This window comes from Tasmannia lanceolata, unplaced genomic scaffold, assembly GCF_043159265.1.
Source record: "Tasmannia lanceolata isolate RefF3 unplaced genomic scaffold, GAP_Taslan_0.1 ptg000002l, whole genome shotgun sequence".
Lineage (NCBI taxonomy): Eukaryota > Viridiplantae > Streptophyta > Magnoliopsida > Canellales > Winteraceae > Tasmannia > Tasmannia lanceolata.
The window spans coordinates 22,458,877-22,479,539 of record NW_027518679.1 but is presented as its reverse complement, the minus strand read 5'-3'; the positions used below and the strand labels follow the sequence as shown (position 1 = coordinate 22,479,539).

At 41.7% G+C, this 20,663-nt stretch overlaps 1 protein-coding gene across 4 annotated transcripts in view; it reads right to left on the bottom strand.

Moving 5' to 3' along the window:
• The window catches only part of LOC143889059 (uncharacterized), a 74,485-nt gene that overhangs the window by 7,827 nt on the left and 45,995 nt on the right, over positions 1–20,663 (bottom strand). For all 4 annotated transcript variants that reach the window (XR_013254784.1, XM_077393412.1, XM_077393472.1 and 1 more), the window contains 2 exons: positions 19,864–19,979; positions 9,772–9,830 (listed from right to left, as the gene is read on the bottom strand). Coding sequence is in view for 3 of the 4 variants with exons in the window: in XM_077393412.1 (XP_077249527.1) it covers positions 9,772–9,830; positions 19,864–19,979 (175 nt within the window). In the remaining variant the exon portion in view is untranslated. The remainder of the gene's footprint in view (positions 1–9,771; positions 9,831–19,863; positions 19,980–20,663) is intronic.

The following is a 20,663-nucleotide window of genomic DNA, read 5'->3' as shown; positions in this document are numbered from 1 at the left end:
AATACAAATCTCCCCTTCTTGAATCCGATGACAAATAAAGTAACAATCCACCTCTACATGTTTTTTTCCGCTCGTGAAAGACTGGATTCATGGCTATATGAAAGGCGGACTTCTTGTCACAGAGGAGCGACGCAGGTGACGAGTAGGGTAACCCAATCTCTGACATGAATGATCTCAACCTAATCAACTTGCAACCTGTACAGGCCATGGCTTTGTACTCAGCTTCTACACTTGACCTAGATACAACTTCATGTTTCTTGCTTTTCCAAGACAGTAAGTTACCTCCCACAAAAGTACAGTAACCATTTGTAGACCTCCTATCTGCAGGAGATCCTGCCCAATCTACATCTGGATATCCCTCAATCCTCATGTGACTATGTTTTCTGAAGAGAAGTCTTTTACCATGACATTTCTTCATGTATTTCACTATTTGAAGAACTGTCGACCAGTGAGATATGTGTGGTGCACTCATATAGTGACTAACCACGCTAACTGCATAATAGATATCCGGACGTGCGACAGTGAGGTAAATCAACCTCCAAACTAAACATCTATATCTGCCTGGATCCTCCAGTAACTCCCCCCGATCAGGTGAAAGCTTGACATTTAGGTCCATGGGAGTCTCAGCTGGCTTTGCTCCCAGAAGACCAGTCTCCTCAAATATATCTAGTGCGTACTTTCTTTGTGATAGAGATAGCCCTCTACATGAATATGCTAGCTCAATTCCTAGACGACCAAGATCTTTGGTGCAGAATTCCTTCTGAAGAAAGTCCTTCAGCCTCTGTATACCTGCACTGTCATTCCCTATGATTATGATATCATCAACATACACTATCAGGAAGATCCCAACATCTTTAACCTGAGAGCTAAACACTGAATGATCTACGACACACTGTTTCATTCCAAATCGTATCACTGCCTCACTGAAGAAGTTCGAATAAGTCTTGAATGAGCCCCTCGAAAGGTTGATGCAAATAAGCGAATTTTTGTTCAACGAATCTTCCAAACCAGGCATGACAGGATTGCGTAAGACCATATATTGCCTTTTGTAACTTGCAGATTGCATGCTTCATCTCCCTCTGAGCAACATACCAAGGAGGTTACTCGACGTACACCTCTTCCTGCAGATCAGGCACATGGTTTTAAATTTCGGCAGAAACGTTTCGTTTCGGCCGAAATATTTCTGTTTCGTTGGAAAACGAAACGAAATCCACATTGAGTCAGAAAAGTACCAAACTTCACCGAAACGCTTCTGAAATTTCGGCTGAAACATTTCGTTTCGGTGAAATTTCAGAAATTTCGGTGATACGTTTCGGTGAAGTACAAAATTTCACTCGAAATTTTGGAATTTTCGGTGAAAAGTTTCAGAAATTTCAGTGAAATTTTTACAAGATTTCGTCCGAAATTTCGTACTGAAACCGAAACGTTTCGATTTCGCTGATAATCGAAACCGAGATTTAAAACCTTGATCAGGGATTCTTGACATCAAGCTGATAAAGAGGTCATGACATGTTCACTGCAAGGGATATCAAAACACGGACTGAAGGGATTTTTTCCACAGGTGAAAAAGTTTCCATGCAATCAATGTCGTACGTCTGTGTATACCCCTTTGTAACTAATCGAGCCTTTATTCTTTCTATTATCCCATCTGGTAGGTACTTTACTGTAAACACCCACTTACAACCTACTACCTGTGCCCCTGGAGGAAGAGGGGCCAACTGACATGTATGATTTGACTCCATAGAACCCATCTCCGCATCCATTGTTGCTCGCCAACCTAGATTAGCCAGAGCATCTACAACAGAACGTGGAAGAGAAACAGAGGGCATAGATGATCAAAAGGAGCTATACGAGGGTGACAGATGAGCATAAGAAACCACGTCAGAAATGGGATAGATGCATAGAATGAGACCGTGTACGAGATGAAATAGGAGCCTCATTAGGAGAAAGAATTACCTCTGGAGCAGTAGGGAGCCCTGCAAGCTGTGAGGGAGCTGGTGGGCATGAGGTGTCGGCTGGACATGAAGGCGGTGAAGACTGCTGATCTCGATAAGAATAAACCCTCAATGGCTTGGATTGCTCCACAGGTGTTAAATTCGGGATTGGAACAGGTAATGGCAGTGGAACCTAAGAAGGAGGAACTAAATAGAAACGGAATTAGTAAAATAAGGGGTATCCTCAAAAAACGTAACATCGGCAGACACGATGACAAGTTGAGGACTATAACATATATAGCCCTTCTAAGTACGAGAATAGCCCAAGAAAACAGCCCAAGAATGCACATTTGATAACACGTAGATCCAACTTATCGAGTCCAGGAGCAAGATCATGAACAAAGCCACAAAGGGAAGGGATTAATGATAACACGTGCAACCAAGGACTCGAGGAAGTAATGGGAAGGGATTACAGATGGATTTAGAACTGAAAATGAAGAACAATTTTGGAGAATTGGTGATGAAAGACGGGCTAGGAAACATGATGTGAGAACGGCATCAGCCCATATGACTTCGGGACACGAATCTGATAAAAAAGAGTCATAGCCATGTCTACAAGATACCTAAGTTTCCTCTTAGTAATACCATTTTGCTGAGAGGTATGAGCACTAAACAACCGGTGTATAAGGACATGGCTATATAGAAATTCCTGAAACCCATTTGAGACAGAAAAGTATTCACGTGCATTGTAAATACACATGCATTTAAGAGAACATGAGTATTAGTTAGTAATCTCAGCAGAAAAAGAACGGGACGCAGAAAAAACTTCTGAATGATCCTTTATTATATATAACCAAAACATTCTTAAAAAATTGTCCACAAACACAATAAAATATCGATATCCAAATAAAGATTGAGTTGTACATGGATCCCAAATATCATAATGCACTAGCTCAAACGGACTCGAAACACGACTAACAGAAAGTGACGGAAAGGAAACACGACGGTATTTTCTATACTGACTCACAATGAAACTAAGTAACAACACTAGACACAACTAAAGAATATTGTAGACGATCGGCTGGAAGGTGACCAATACGGCAGTGCCACATGTACGAATCAACTGAAGTGCGCAACGCAGTCGGCGGGGTATCACCGTCAAAGTAGTAGTCCATCCACCTCATGGCCCGTTCCAATCCTCCACTCAGTTGCACAATCTTCAAGAGAACAATAAGAGGGAAAGAAGGTCATAGAACAGTTAAGACGAACAATAAGTTGACTAACAGAAAAAAGATTACAAAAAAAAAAAAAAAAACTCGGAACACATAAATAGATGAGATAGATAAATTAGAACCAAGAGATGTGTCCTCTAGACCAGAGATAGGGCACAGTGCCCCATTAGCCAAAATAACTGATGGGGAAGTAGAAGTCGGCTTAAAGACGTAAAGAAGACTACTGTTACTACTGTTACCCATCATGTGATGGAAGGCTCTAAAGTCAATGAGCCATGAACTGGGGTGACAAAGAGAGTAAGATGGGTTACTACCTTCCGTCACAAGTGTGGCAATGGGTTTTATCCCTTTCTCTTGTAGATGCGAAGTAGATGTTCGTACTCAGTACGAGAAACGACAAGTGTATCAAAAGAACAAGGCGTGGAAGAGACAGTCGTCGAACTCGCTGTGGTAGTCCTAGAAACGTGATGTGAAGGCCGTGGAGGTCGTAACTCTAGATGCAAGTCAAAGCAGTAGTCGACAGTGTGACCCACCATGCCACAGTGAGTACAATAATGGGATCCACGGGCACCAGTACCATGGCCTCCCCCTGAATCACATCTAAAACCTCTACCAGATCCGCGACAGCCACGGCCATGACCACTATGGGTACCGCCCCATAACCAGATTGAACCGCTAAAGCAAATTGCTCACCAACTGAATCATCAGGAACATCGACCCGAAGCGCTTGCTGAACATGAGAAAAGACGACATCAAGAGATGGTAAACTGCTCTCTCCCACTATCAGTTGTCGAATAGGAAGAAACTCTCTTCCTAGACCATCTAGGAACTGAATAACACGTAACTCCTCTTTCTGTTTGGCTAGCACAACAGGATCTATAGATGGTGGTAGGTAAGAGTCCAGTTGCTCACACAAGCCGATAAACTCAGAGTAGTACTCAGAAACAGATCTCTCGTCGTGCTTCGATTTGAGAAGGTCCGAATAAACATCACAAATCTTAGTAAGATTGTTGGTTCCGGAGTAGAGTGTCTCAGCACGTAACTAAACAGCTCTCAAGGACTTCAGGAACAACATATGACTGGCAATCTTGAACTCCATACTCTATTATAACGGGGACTGAAGACTAGCATCCTCCTGGCTCCACTTGTCAAAAGTGGAGTACTTAGGTGATGGTGGGTCAGAAGTGATATAACTGAGTTTACCCTGTCCACCGAGATAAAGCTTAACAGTACGACTCCATGCAGGTAGTTAGATCCGTCAAGTTTGATCGAGGTCATAGAAGTCACAGGGAAGGAGCCAAAAACAGTAGAGGGCGTAGCCATGGTGAATAGCTACACGAAATCACAACAACACAAACAAACAGTAACACCACAAAACGCAACACGACAACTCCAGCCACAAGGAAATGAATCAGCAGCAATTCACCCAATCTAAAAATACCACATAAACAACCACAGGCAAATCCACCAATCTGACTAACATCCACCACCGACAAAATAAAGTCACCAACACACGACAAACAACAAACAACCATCAACATCACCAAACCTAACATCCAATGACAAGCACCACAAACAACTGATCACCATCAAATCCCGAATAGACTACCACTAAGGACAGCTACAGATGCCTTCACATACATGAACACATGGTCTCGGGATAGAAAACAGCAACAATACCACGAACATACACCACCAACGTGATAAAGTCACCAAACGACTGCAAGGAACCAACCACAAGATGATGAAGTTCAAAGAATACTAGTTTAAACCATGAATACGAGGTGTTATAAGTAAATGAAAATGAGTGTAGAGACTGGTTTTAGGAAATGATTGAAAAAGTATTTGATAGAGAATTTATGGGGAGGTCTAATGGGGTGAAAAATACCCTAAATTGGTTGTGCGGTTGGGTAGAGGGGAGGAAATAATGGAGGAAATGTAGGACCGAGAGGTATAGGGTGCGTCTAGGGTTAGGTATTGAAAAACCCAAAGTCGGGTTTCATAAAATGGTTCCAATGAAAACTAGGATTTGTTATGGCTAGGGTTACGATTTTGGTGGTTGCGGTACAGATTGGAAGAGAGGGAGGGGGTCCGATTGTTAGGGTTAGCGTTCTAAGTAGATGCGACAATAGTTAGGGTTAGGGAAGGCATGGGGGCAATGAATTCCAGGGTTAGTTTTAGGTTTAGAGGTTCAAGGATGGAGTATCAATCTTCAATCTTGAATCTTCAACCTTGAAGCTTTGATACCATGTCACGAACTACATTAGGTAGATAGAAGAGAGAGATGAAGAAGAGAAGAGAACAGATGAGAGGTCTGCGTGAATTAGAGAGATTAGTCCCTCACGCACACAGACTATATATATATATAGTGAAAGACATAAATGCCCCCATAGTGGGGTGTGCATATACACCACCATAGTTAACAATATTTATCTTGGCACAAATCAGAGATTTCTGCTCTAGTTTTTGTGTTTTTTTCAATATTGGAGCAAAATATTTTAGTTTTGTCTATCTTGACTAAAATCATACATCAGAGTGTTTTTTTTTATCTTGGCACAAATCATATATCTTAATTTTTTGCTTATTTCACCTACTACATTATTGCTCAAAAATAGGTGACAAGTTTGATCCCCGCGTCTTGGAGGTTTCAATATGTGAAACTGCTTGCATTTGAGAGGGTTGTGCGTCTGTATTTAGCATTCCTCTTATAAGAATTACTTAGATGGGAGGGTGAGAGTAAGAAATATTCCATTCTAGGAAAACTAATATTGGCTATTGATTCAATGGATAAAAGGTCTTGATTGCATTGTTATAATTTGTAGCTTTAAATTGATGTTTGGCTATAGCCTTTCTACGGTAGGTCTACCTAAATGAATGGTCTAGATCATGTTTGCATCTCATAATATGGTATCATTTTCTTTTGATTTTATTGTATAACTCAAAATTATGTTACTATTGATTTTTTGCTTCCCCAGTGATGGGTCTCAGTTCTCATATGTTATTTTTTTTGAAAGATGACAATTTCATTGATATTGGAAGAGCATTGGGGACCAGGAGTCCCGCTCTACATTACAACATATCAATTAGACTGGACCGGGCATACCCGGAGCCAGAAAAGGTAGGCCTAACCAGAACACCTTTACTACAAAGATAGAATCTCCTTCACTATACCATTCAGTCCCTCCTAAGACTCCAAAAAACTACGTCCTTTCTCTATTTTTAAAGCCAAAGTCCACTTCTCAAGTTAGCACCAATAGTAACAAAAACTAGAAATTAATAGCAGCAGAGGCAAAACCACCCAAAAGGCTCCTACTGTATCTATAAGATCAACGAGGACATAGAAGCGTTCTTCCTTACCAGAGCATTTCTCCAAATCTTCCAGAATGGAGTTGATTTCAGCAGGGGCCATTTCCTCTTCAGCTTGGTCTTCCTCAAACAAGTACGATTTTTCCGAAGCCTCTACTCTTGAAAACCAATCCTCCAGCCTTCGAATCCCATCCTCTTTCTTTGCTTACCAATACTCCTGAATCTGACAAATCTTTTCATTCTTCCTTGATATCCATATAACACCATCCTACGTCTTCTTGTAACGCCCCGACGCAACCGTGTAGATATCGTCCGGTTCTAGGTCGCAGCCCTCCCCGGTTTTAAAACGCTTCTACACTGGGAGAGGGGAAATTCATATATATAGCCCAATAACTTTTCCGCCCTTTCCGATGTGGGATCTCACAATCCACCCCCCTAGGGCTCAGCGTCCTCGTTGGCACACCGTACTGGATGGGAGGTCCCGCTCTGATACCATTATGTCACGTCCCAGACCCACACCGTGCAGATTTTGTCCGGTTCTGGGTCGTGACCCGCCCCGGTTTTGTTTTTCACACAGGAAAACGCGTCTACATAGGGAATGGGGGTCTACAACATATAACCCAGGAACTTTCTCTTCCCGCTTCCGATGTGGGACTATTGATTTGGATTTCTCCCCCTTCCTTGTGTAGATGCGTTTTAAAACCGAGGAGGGCTGTGGCCTAGAACCAAACAATATCTACATCGTTGGTCGGGGCGTTACAAATATGGTATCATAGCCATAGCTCCTCTAGTACGATGTGCCAACGAGGACGTTGAGCCCTTTAAGGGGGGTGGATTGTAATAGTCCCACATCGGAAGTAGAAAGAGAAAGTTCCTGGGTTATATGTTGTAGACCCCCATTCCCTGTGTAGACACGTTTTAAAACCGGGGAGGGTTGCGGCCTAGAACCGGACAATATTTACACGGTTGCATCGGGGCGTTACACTTCTTTATGATGGCCACAAGGGAAAACCACCGAAACAATCAGATAAAACAAATCAAGTCAGGGAAAAAGGCAACCCAAAGATCCTATCCTTAGACCGAGCATGCCACGGATAAAGTGGAAGAGCAGGGAAGGCTTCTAGAAATCCGGGCCATATTTCCTGAGTCTCGATTAAGCCTGACATTAGGTAAACCTGCACCCAAGCCTCTATTTTAAGATAAGCCAAGACCAGGCTTTTGAAACCGTAGGTTGAAGCCCAGTTGTCCTTTCAGGGAAGCCTTGGGGAGGAAGTTTTGTAGTTTTCCACTTCTTACACCAGGAGGTTTGAATTTTGAATCCTGATAGTGGGCCCCCCACGCGCCATCTGAGCAGCTGTTCTGAATCTCAAGGGGAAGCGTCGGCGGCCTATTCACCTGTAAAAAATCCGACAATAGGGGGGCTCACTCAGACCAGTTCCAGATAGCAGATGAAAATCTTTGGAGTCCTGAATTGAGACTCCGACTGTGTAACAATGATCGTCGACCCATAGTTTCACAGAGGGAGAAAGCAGCTTCCACCTGGGGGGCATGATTTTAGCTGATACATAACTCATGCATTGATTATGGATTCCTTCCATTTTCACTTCCATTACCTGCCCAAATACATTTCCCAAAGCTTCAACCGTCGATGTAGCCTAGACATGTAATGGAATGCCAAAAATATTAACCCATAAGATCTCAGACCCCTGAGTGTAATCTGGAGACCAAAGGGAGAGAAAGGATAAATAGCCTCCCCAAACCTCGATCCCTAAGGCCAAAACCCTAGAGGCCACCTCCCCCGAATCAAAAATAAAAAGAATTTCATCCTTAGAGAGCAAGCAACAAGAAGGGAGAGTGGGGCTATTCCAGGAACTTTTGGCCCACAACCAAAGGTCCTGTAGGGTTCCAGACGTATCCTTCCTTCTACCCACCAAGCAGGCCTTTAGGGATTCCGATCACGTTTTCACCTCCTTTCCGGAAATAGAAAGGGGCAAAAACCTAGCTTCTTCCGAAGAGGAAGAAATTACTCCGAAGTCAGGCCAAGGTTCAATATCCTGAGTTAAACCTCCAACCCTTTTGATAGTGGAGGGGGATGCAGAGCATGGAGCTTTCCTTTTGTCCGCTTTTCCCAGGTCACACCAGCGGCATCTGGTCCGTCGCTAAAAGTTAGAGTAGTTACAGGACCAACACAACCAATCCCCATGCCCCCACAACTGGTCATTCTTACTTTTTCCAATCAGGACCTCATCCACAAGACAATAAACTACGTTTGGTGAGCCTTCTTCTTCTTGTGACACCGTCGACACGTACCCCTCCATTTGAAATTGTAGCAAGCGCAGAGTGAACAGTACCAGTCCTCTTGTCGCTGGTTTTTCCAAAACACCATGCTCCCTTACCAAGCACCACTATTCCTCAGTTCTCATATTTCATTTCTCATTTCTCATTTTGAAGTCGGATAGGCTGCACTCTTTTTACATTGGACATTCAAAATACATTTCTACTACGGAGCTGCTCCAGATACAATTATTAAATATGAGAGTTGGAGAGACACAGTAAGTGATCCATGGATGGGACCATCATTTTACACCTCATGGTTTTGATGGGGTGGAGACCACCATCTCCACCTAAATCCATGCATTACGGTGGGGCCTGACATTTTATACCATGTCTTAATGGGGCAGATCACACCATCTCTACTGAAATCATGCATACCCACCATTTCACAACTCGTCCCATCATTTTACACCTGACGTTTCACAGGTGGGTCCTACCATCTCCACCCAAAGCCAAGCCCACGCATATTGTGGGGCCATCCATTTTGTACCTAATCTGTTCATGGGTGGGGCCATCATTTTACACCCATGCATCATGCATGGGTCATAAATGCTAGTGTGTGTGTGTGTGTGCTTGACCATGTTTTGATAATGGGGCAAACTTACCTTGTTTTACAGTGATTAACCCACGTGTCAACGGCTGTTACAATTCCTGAAAAGTGTATAACGAGGTTAGTTCACCCCATTATCAAAACATGCTCCCACAGATAACAGTAGCATGTAGCGCGCGCGCGCGCACACACACACACACACACACACACACACACACACATATATATATATATATAGAGAGAGAGAGAGAGAAAAGAGTTTACACACACTAGTGTAGATAAGTTATCTACACACTAGCTTCTTCAAATATTTTATTTGATGAATACACAGAGTTCAAAAATAACTCCTGTAATATTTCATTTATTCCAAAAATCTCTAAACATGAAAACAGTGTATTTAAAATATTAGACTTACCTCAGTGAAAGACCAACACATTCAACGGAATCAGAGTGAGCTATTAAAGAACTGATCACCTGAAGAGAAAACGGTTTGTTCAGTACGGACCATTTTTTATTATAATTGTAAAAGATCCAAAAAAAAAAATCTAGCTCAATGCCATATGATGCAAGTTGTTACGAATCCAAGCACATCTACTCTCTAAAGAGAAGACGGCATTAGACACAATAAAATCGAATGAGGTTTTTTGCATTTGCAGAACCTAGAAACGTGGTCAACAATAAGTGAAACAAACATGAGAATGAAACACAAGAGCCACAAGAAAGTTGAGAAACTATTGTGTAAGAAGTTCAAATCAAGCACAGGTGTCATTGTTAGATCAAACCTAATCATCACCTGATTCTCATTTCCTAGCCCATGTTGTCTGAAACTGACACCACGCTGCAAAACTTTGTTTTTTGATTATCCAAGAACTAAACTTCTACATACAAGCTCTTTCAGGGCTCTATTCCAATTAAGGCGTCCCTCAAATCAAGAAGCCCCAAAGAGGCATAGAACAACAATAAATTTTCGGCTATGATTTGTGGACACAGACACGAGTGTCGATATGGATTCGTGTGTCCAGTTTTGACATCGATAAGAGTTGTCTAAATGAGGTAAACACAATATTCAATAAAAAACATAATGTCACACCTGACACGGTACAAAAACATGTCCAAACACCCACATTAAGTCTAACACACCCACATTAAGTCTAACACTTCCAGCAATACAAGTAAAAGTGTCCAAAGGAGTGTCGACACGCATGGACACGGGTATCGTGTCGGACACGTGAGTCGGAAATAAATTCGAAGTGTCTGCCAAATCATAGATTTTCGGTCAATTTTTGATCTATCAAGACAGAAGGAAGAGCTCCATAACCTAAATATTATTTTTCCATAGCCTATTTCTTCATTCAAAGATGTGCCTTCCCAGCTTTCTTTTTTAATGGCTCAAATTTCATTAAAAAAAAAGAAAAACAAGTTGAAGCCCCATGACTGAGATTGTCATCATATAGAAGGAAGAAATGAGAAAAACAAAAGACACATACATCAAAAGAAGAAGCCCCAAAGGAGAAGTGATTGAACAACAAAAATGCCCACCTGTGAAATCCTGCTCTTAGCAGATCGTCCAGATGATCTGCCACACTATTGGCCAACTAAAAAACTTGTTGAAAGATCCTAGAGTCCTCTGCTACAGTATCCAAAATCTCCTCTATGGAATATGCAAATATCCAAAGTAAGTTGATATTGTTGTGCACCGAACGAATCACGTTGAGGGAATCACCCTCCACGATGCGTTTACCCAGCATAGAAGGGTCCACAAGCCTAACCACTTTTAAAAGAGCCCACAACTCAGCCTCATTGGAGTTTGTCTCATCTATCGAGCCCGAAAAGATTTCCCCATCATCCTGTTGAGTAGACCTAGTGTAAGAACCGGTAAAATAGATATATATATATATAAATATAAAAATGGCCTCATAGGTGGGTAATCATCGGCCATTACTCATTTTCCCCAAGTTAATCGGGCATGAGGACATCTGGCATAATGGGGCGTACACGATTCGAACCCAAGTCTAAGCTAAGATTGAACGGCTTCCTACCACTAAGCCACCACCCCAGATGTCAACAAAAACGGAATAAATATATATATATGTTAAAAATTTCCAATAGTCACTATTCACAATTACTATTCACAATAGTCACTATGCAAGATTACTATGCAGAAATACTATGCAAGTTCACTATTGAGATACACTATTTAAAAGTATTATTCACAGTAGGACCCACCGAGTACTATTTACAAACGGGTCCCACCATCAGTAGGTCCCACATCAGCGGGCCCCACACCCGCAGGTCCCACATCAGCGGGCCCCACATCAGCGGGCCCCACACAAGTAGGTCCCACACAAGCGGGTCCCACATCAGCGGGTCCTACCAACAGTAGGTCCCACAACAAGTAAGTCCCACACAATAATTCAAGTTACTATTCAAGCAAATAAACTAATAATATAATAATTCTAGTTACTATTCATGCAAATAAAATAATAAATAAAATAATAATATAATAATTCAGGTTAAGGCTATAAATAGAGGCTCGCAGACGAGGAGAAGGAAAAAAAAAAAAAAAAGAGAAAGAGAGAGGAAGAGAAGAAGAAGAAAAAGAAAAAAAGAAATCTGAGAGAGGAGAAGGAAAAGGAAATCTGAGAGAGAAGAAGGAAAAAGGAAATCAGAGAGAAGAAGGAAAAGGAAATCTGAGAGAGGAGAAGGAAAAGGAAATCTGAGAGAGGAGAAGGTAAGTCTGTCAATAGTTATTTATTTACACAGTGAAATATCGGTGATATGGTTGGTTCTACCACCTATGGATAAAGCGTGCATATGAGGCGATAACTCGCTATAGATTATGCAAGTTTTATCATCTTAGGATAAAGCATGCATATGAGGCGATAACTCGCTATCGATTATGCAAACTTTATCATCATATTTGAACGAACGGTGAAATGCTCGCATAGTAACCGTAAAGTAAACTGTAAGGAAAGAAAGGCGAAGAAAGGCGAACTGCTGAGCATAGTAGCCAAAGAATGGTGGCCCACATGAATAGTAACATGCGGGGCCCACATGAATAGTAACATGCGAGGCCCACATGAATGAGTAACATGCGAGGCCCACATGAATGAGTAACATGCGGGGCCCACATGAATAGTAACATGCGGGGCCCACATGAATAGTAACATGCGAGGCCCACATGAATAGTAATATGCGGGGCCCACATAAATAGTGCATACTGGACAGAAAAGACATGAAGTTGATAAAACTTAGAATTATTTACAGGTTAATCATTCCTATTCTTGTTGGGACTTTTCGGTTACTATCTTCACTCAGAAATTAAAAAGGCAGGTGACAGCTAGACCTTGTCTTGTAATGGTGTTCAATATAATTGTCTATGCAATGTAAGCAGGTGACAGCTAGACCTTGTCTTGTAATGGTGTTCAATATAATTGTCTATGCAATGTAAGCAGGTGACAGCTAGACCTTGTCTTGTAATGGTGTTCAATATAATTGTCTATGCAATGTAAGCAGGTGACAGCTAGACCTTGTCTTGTAATGGTGTTCAATATAATTGTCTATGCAATGTAAGCAGGTGACAGCTAGACCTTGTCTTGTAATGGTATTCAATATAATTGTTTATGCAATGTAGCTCTGCTTATAAATTGCCTGATAAATACCTGCTTAGTGAATTTATACTCGCTTGCCTGGAATCAAATGAATTGAAATGAATGCAGGAAGAAAGGCAAAGGTAAGTAATTGCATACATGTTGCATACATGGGGAAAGTGAAGGGGAACTTAAGGGTGTGGTGGAATCATCCTGGGACCTAAGGTCCAAAGGCCAACGCGAGAAGCGTGTACTGCCTTTCGTTGGCAAACCAACCAAAAAGGGAAAGTATCCCCGAGGGATAGTATCCCCGGCTCGGCAAATGCGAGACCGTAATCCAAGTCCATAACGTCACTACCTTCAGACAGGGGTAGTGGGTAGCCGTGCGGCAAGGACACCGGCAGAAAAAAATAAAATAAAATGAAAAAGTCAGAAAAGAACTGACAGAAAAATAAATGGGGGAAAAGCCGGATGTACCTGGGGAATGTGCTGTCTCATAATTGTTGCATGCATAGCATACATTGAAATTATTGTCATTCCTTTTATTGCCATGGGCATTGTAATCTTTATTATATTGCTTCTAGACATTATTGAAAATGTGGATTATATTGTATGCACTGTTTATATTGTCTCTTTTACTCTGCTCGGTCTCTGGATGACCCTGCTCTGACGTTGATTCCTCCACCACAGGGGTTGAGGCATTAGATGGCGGAGCATTTGCAAATGAAGGAACCATGGGATAAGGGACTGTGTGATCAGAGAGTTTGTTCCTGAGTTTTTACATTTTGACGCCTTGCGTCATTTACCATGTCTATCAATACTTTGTTATGATAAGACATCTTTCAGTTGTAATAAGATTCTATCGTGGTTGATGCTTGTATAAAAAAAAAAAAAAATAGTTACATGATTTTTGCTTTCTTTTGCTCGTAGCGACTCGTCGGAAATCGGGTCGTTACACCTAGCAAAATCAACCCATGTCCGGGGGCCGACCCAACCCACCCGCAAATTTGTGGGAATGGGTTGGCATTTGAGTGACCCATCAAAATTTACTCGCAGGTACCCACATTTCGTTTTTTCTTTCTTGTTTGTTTGGTTCGAGTAGATACCGGACGCATTTCCTAACTCGCAACAAAGGGCAGCTTTCAGATAAAAGAGGGTACTCCAGGCATTTTGTGTTACTTCATTGAGAAGCAATCCATACGAACCTTGAGATCAAAGAAAAAGAGAAATGGACGGTCCAGATTAATGCTCCGTTTGGTTGCCGAAATTTTTTTGGTTTTTAGGATTTTTGTGGAACAAAAACCTCCCTGGGAGATTGGTGGAAAAAAACTTCCTACAAGTATCCCGGTAAAATAAAAATCCCATGTTTGGTTGACCGGACTATGGAGGGACAAAAAATGCTTATTTTTGGTTCCTGGGAGTATTTTTTTTTTCCAAGGTAGGGTTTCGTGCGGGGTTATTTTGGTTCCTGGGATTATTTTGGGCCCACTATATAACCAGCAACCAAACGTGGGTTTCCTATGGAAATTCCACAAAAGTCCCAAGAACCAAAAAAATTCTGGCAACCAAACGGAGCGTAAGAGGAAATGCAACCTAGTATAAAAAGGGACAAGGGTTCGTTTGCAATGGGGGTACTCTGGGCATTTTTTCTAAGTCTCTTTTGTTTTTGTTGCTATAATTTCGTTATTCACCAAAAAAAAATTCTCTTTGGCAAAAAATTGCGGGTTACCCGCGGGTTGACCCAACCCACCCGCAGTGGGTGCGGGTCACCTAAGTGCTGACCCGTAGGGATGCGGGTCATTTTTGACCCACCCGTTTGACCCGCACTCGCAAGACCCGCGGGTAACCCAACCCAATCCAACCCGCCCATTTTCCAGGTCTACTGTTGAGGGATAATCCATGATGGTAACAGGAAATGGTAGGGAGTCTTGTTGATGTAAGTCTGTAAAGATTTTGAAAAAGCCCTTTGAGATGAAACGCTCTATGCAACCCCTCCACCAAACCCCATAACCCATTCTACTCATGGGCTGCGTTTGGATTGCCAGAATCAGGAATCGGATTTGACATCATATTTCGATTCCTATTCTGATTCTCCCCTTAAACAAAATGAAAAAAATTAAAATAAAAAATTTAATTAAAAAAATTATAATAAAAATCCCATTCCAAGTGGGGGCGGATTCAGACCACCAAATCTTGAGGGAAATATATCCTGACATTTTCTCTCTACTTTTGCTTTGGTGTCAATTATGCCCCCTAAATTTTTTTTTTTTTTTTTTCTTTTTGAACCAAACGGCAAACGCCGCAATTAGGTGGAATTGGAATCAGATCCCGATTCTCATGTTTGGACTAAACTCTACCCACCCACCCACCCACCCACGCACCCACACACACACACACACAAAAAGAACCGTTAAGCTTTTTTCTGTGCACACTTCCTACAAGACTGATAGGCATAAAGTTGAAATATTCTTAGGAATTAAATAAGATGGATGTGGCGTTAGTGCCTTTATCAAAGGGATCAACATCATAAAATTCCTTGAAGGACACCTTTATATCTCCTCTGATGAAGTTCAAGCATTCATGGAAGAAAGCCATACAATAACCATATGGTCTTGGAGCATGTTTCCCATAATGGAAAAAAGAGATCTCCTAATCTCCTCCTCGAAAGGCCTTTCTAGACCTTTTCCTAATACCGGGCCCAACGAACCAAATTAAATCCCCTTATCAGTGAGATGAATCTGTCCATCAAAGGAATTAAAAAGACTAATATTAAGGATATGAGATGATAACATTCCGATCTTCCACCTTTTCCCCATCGATAATAAGTGAATGAATTTGATTGTTGCATCTCCTGACATTGGAAATACCGAAATACAACAGTTTCAAAACCATGATTTTAAATTTCCACCGAAACCAAAATGAAAAGACCAAAATGTTTCCGTTTCTATTCCCAACGAAATGAAATATGAATGGATTCCTTACACTTCATTATTTCTGTCGAAATTTTGAAATTTTCACCGAAATTGCCAAAATTTGATCGAAATGGTCGAAACGACAAAAAAAAAAAGAAAATGTTATGATTTACAACATAAAAGCTATATTGCCCTCACATCATTGTAGTCAACTCCCTTTTACCTTGGTGGCGTTCTTGTCTGAGTTCACATTTTGGCCTACAAATTCGATCAAAACTCCTTTCACTATCCCGACTTGAGATCGCATGAATCGAGTACTTAGCCAGATCAAACAAATACTCAGCCGCACCCACTGAGTTCTTAATCAAGCTGTGCCGAGTCGACTAAGATCTGCTTCGGCCGCGTAATGGCCTGCGACTGCATTTTGGAACATTGGGCAATACTAAGAGAGTATGCACTATTTTATCCCATGCATCATTGTCAACTCACTCAAGTCAACTCACTTTAACCTTGAGTACATTCTTGTCGGAGTTCGCATGTTGCCCTACAAACTCAATCAAAACTCCTTTGACTCTACGGACTTACGGAGTAATGACTGCTGCCTCAATTCAGAACTTAGCCACATCAAACGAGTACCCTGTCGCACCGAGTACTTAATCGTGACGTGTAGAGTCGTGCATCTGCATTTTAAAACAATGGGCAATACTAAGGTGGTGTTTGGATCTATGGAAAAGAAAATTATGAAAAAGGATATTTTCTTGGAAACCTTTTGATTTTTTTCTTTGGATACTTTTCCCACCGATCGGTTCACATCATTAATTTTTGGAATTTTTAATCCGATTTTTTTTGGTGTGTGTGTGTGTGTGGTCGTGGTGTTGGGGGCGGGGGGGGCGGGCGGAGGAAGGGAAGTTCATCGTTCATTTGTCTAGAAAAAAAAAATTTGCTGAAAGTTCATTGTCCTACACAGGCAGTAGCTTCAACGAATCTTTGCCTGGGAGGCGGACGGAGGAAACGATGGATCGGCTCTGAGTGCGTTAGAGTGGAGACAAGGGGTTTGGGGGTGGATCCGTGCTGGAGGATTTGGCGACAAAGGTAGAACGGCGTGGGAGGCAGCAGTGGTGAAAATCAAGAGAAAGGAGACAGACCTGAACCGAGACCCGCCACTTGCACAGCGACAAAGCCTCTCCACACCAATAGTCGACTGTTGCAGCGTCTCATTGTCACTAGGGGTGCAACTCGGGTCGGGTTCAACCCGAACCCATCAGGTTCAACCCGAAAAAAGGTCGGATCGGGTTGAGTTCAGGTTCAGGTTGAGTTTTCCCAACCCGGGTTGAGTTCGACCCGAGTGAAACCCGACATTTTTAATCATTTTTTCTACTGAGCTTAAAAACTCAGGTTGGGTCAGGCTGGGTTCGGGTTGAGTAAATGGCTTCTTGGGCCGGGTTCGGGTTGGCCTCAACCATACCCAACCAAACCCGAGTTGCACCCCTAATCATCACAATCCAGATCTTGTTGCTGTGTTTAGGCTAGCAGAGGAAGGAGACCGACCCGAGAATTGACACCCACTGCTCACGATTTTCTCGGCAATACCAGCCCATCTGTTTGCGACCGCAGCTATTGGCTTACCTCAGCCCAACACTAACAGTCACGCAGTCGTCAAAGTGCCCCACAACACTGGAGGCACCTTATTTCACCGGTGAGTCCAGCTCATTCATTTTCCGGCTAACAAGTCTGCAGCCGAGATCTAGCAAAAGATGAGCTTGATCCTTCACCGGTGCCATCTTCAAAATTATCGGGCAAATGCAGTAATAGCGGGTCACAGATTTTTTTCCCGGCCGCATAAATAATTGAGTGCCACCATTATATCCAGCCAGCCCCAAACATGACTGAATCCGCCAGTCGTCGCCCCCTTCCATCAACTACGCACCTTCGAGGCCGAGAGCGTCGTCCTTGAATCGACAGTGAAGATCCAATAGGTCAATCGGCTTGAAAGGCCCTAGAGGCCGTCGACGGTGGCATGGTTCATCATCCAGAAACAACTTGTCATTGTAGCTTGTCCTAGGAGCAGCTCTTCGATGACGTAGAGGAGCAACTCATCGTTGTAGTTGCTTTCCTTTTTACAAGGAAATAAAGACGATTGAAACGAAAGGGAGACATAGTACTATAAAAAAGAATTTTATTTTCTTGGAAACAAAAAATATGTCTAAGGGGGCTTTCTACTTTCCTTATTTTCTGGAGAAAGTTCTATCCTAGAATTTTAAATTCTACATTCAAGTAGTTTATGAAATATGGTATTTTTCACTTTTTAGGAGTTCTTTCCTAGAAAGAAAATCCCAATGTTTTTATCTGAATGCTTGGCCCTTTCCATTTTTTCGTCATCGGAAAGTGGGCCATCCTCATTTAAGACATACAGATCATTAATTCATTCCATAACGGGGCCCTTTTTCTGTCATAATTCACACGTCTTTGGACCAAATTTTAAGCTTGGCTTTAACAAATCAAACTTTTCAGCTGATATGCGCAATGGCTGACCCATCTCCATTGCCTTAAGCCACAAAGCTTCAAGTTTGTCCCACAGATTCTTCTAACTAGGCTGGTTCAAAACGGAATGAAGAATGACAGGAAGGGCTTATGATCGAAATTGGTTTGGGGAGAGTGATATGAGTTGATCATGGGAAAACAGTACCCTAGTTCGAGCAAAAGAGAAAGCTATCTAACCTGCTCTTACTTTCATTTCTTTCCCATGTGAATTGTGCCCTAGTAAGGAGAAGATCTAAAGAGTTCCCAAAAACTCCGAAAAGGCGGCAATACTTGGGGTAATCCGAGAACAACCACATCAATCCCCCAAATGATACGCCATGGTACTTGCTATCTAGCCCTAATTGACCAAGCTCCGCCCATAAATTTGGACTAAGAAACCCAATAGTCAACCTGTATATTGTTCAAAATGCCAAGAAGGGATTATCCTCCAATTTTCCCACTCTAACTGAGATTGAGAAGGGCTCAATGATGTCCTCTTCAAGTGCAAGCCTAGCCTCATCCCACACCACCAATATATCGCTCAGGAACAAAATTATGAACCTCGATGAGCATCCGAGGGCTCTAAGGTTGGCAATTGGCATAACCACAAGCTTCGCTTATTTAAGCGAAAAATGATTGGTTGAATTTTAGTAATAATCTCTTTGATATGGGCTTTCTTAGAGAACTCCAAACCTCTAACATTTCAGATAAGGATCTTCATGAGGGACTGGTCAAAACTCAAATTTGTAGCTCCTCGATATCCCTCTACTAGCCATCCTGTAAGAGGATCCTTCATAGTTGATGTTGAATTTCAGTCTAGCCATCTCTCATTCAGTGTGAGAACTCCCACATTTCTGATCCCGTCTGATGTAGGACGGATCTTCATGAGGAACCGGTCAAAACTCAAATTTGTAGCTCCTTGATATCCCTCTACTAGCCATCCTGTAAGAGGATCCTTCATAGTTGATGTTGAATTTCAGTTTAGCCATCTCTCATTCAGTGTGAGAACTCCCACATTTCTGATTCCGTCAGATTCCGTGACAAACTATCAAGCTTTTAACGTCCAAGAATTGGAAAATGATAGTAACAAAAGTGCCACAAATCTGGACAGCATGCAACTCTTATGATTCGACCGCGAAAATATGATTAATCAATAGAGATTTTAAGATTTTCTATGAGTAAATTTAATTGCATCATCCATCTACACATAAAGCAAGAAAAATAGCAATAATTCCAAGAAGTTACAGTTTTCACAATCAGGAAATTCCAGCAATCCCACAAAAATGTAATCCAATCCAACGTACAAAACCTCACAAGATCTCAATACAATAGCAGCATGCCTATGAGGAAAGAGAGATCATACCTTAGAAGCACACAGTAGATATGATACTGAGTTCATCGGTTGTGCATAAATCACATTCACAGAAAATAAATAAAGAAAATAAAAACAAGCCAAACGGCTTCAAACGGAAAGAGAGATCATACCTTCCCAGTTATTAAATTCACTACGTGGACAGAGCCATCCTCTGAACCAGTGATGACCAGAGTTGAATCAGAGGTTATCGTCAAGCATGTAAGTCCTTCGGTATGATAAGGATGGCCTATAGAAAGAAAAAATCAGATGAATCTAGAAAGCATATCAAAATCTAGAAGGAAAAATCAATTTTCAATGATGGATTCTGCATGTGAGTAAAATCAAGGAATTGCAAACCAAGACAACAGTTTGGGATACCCTCATATTTTCGCTTCCTTGTTTCATTCGGCACTTCAGCCATGCCCAAGCAACTCAAAACTTCTAGGATCCCGCAAGTTGATGATTTGATCATCAATTGGTAATAGCGACTAGAGCTGCCCAATCCCAAGCATTTCTTTTAAATTTCTCCGAAATTTCCGCGAATATGACTCGAATTGTTTCCATTCCCATCGCCACAGAAGCGAAATCTACATGAATTCCTTCTACGTCCTTATTTCCCCAAAATTTTGGCCGAAATTTCTGAAATTCGACCAAGATTCGACAGAAATGGTTGGAAAGACAAAAAAATGGAAAGATTTTATGATTTGCATTCCATTTTATTAATGTATAGAATGATATTTGGTAGGTAACATCATTGAACTTCACAACAAAGTAACTATATCTTATGCATGGGATGTTAGATCGGCATGGGACCTATAATACCTCGGAACTTTATGTGGTAATGACATAGAGTTTAAAGTAACCATATCTTATGCATGGAATGTTAGATCGGCATGGGATCAATAATACCTCGTAACTCTATGTGGTATTG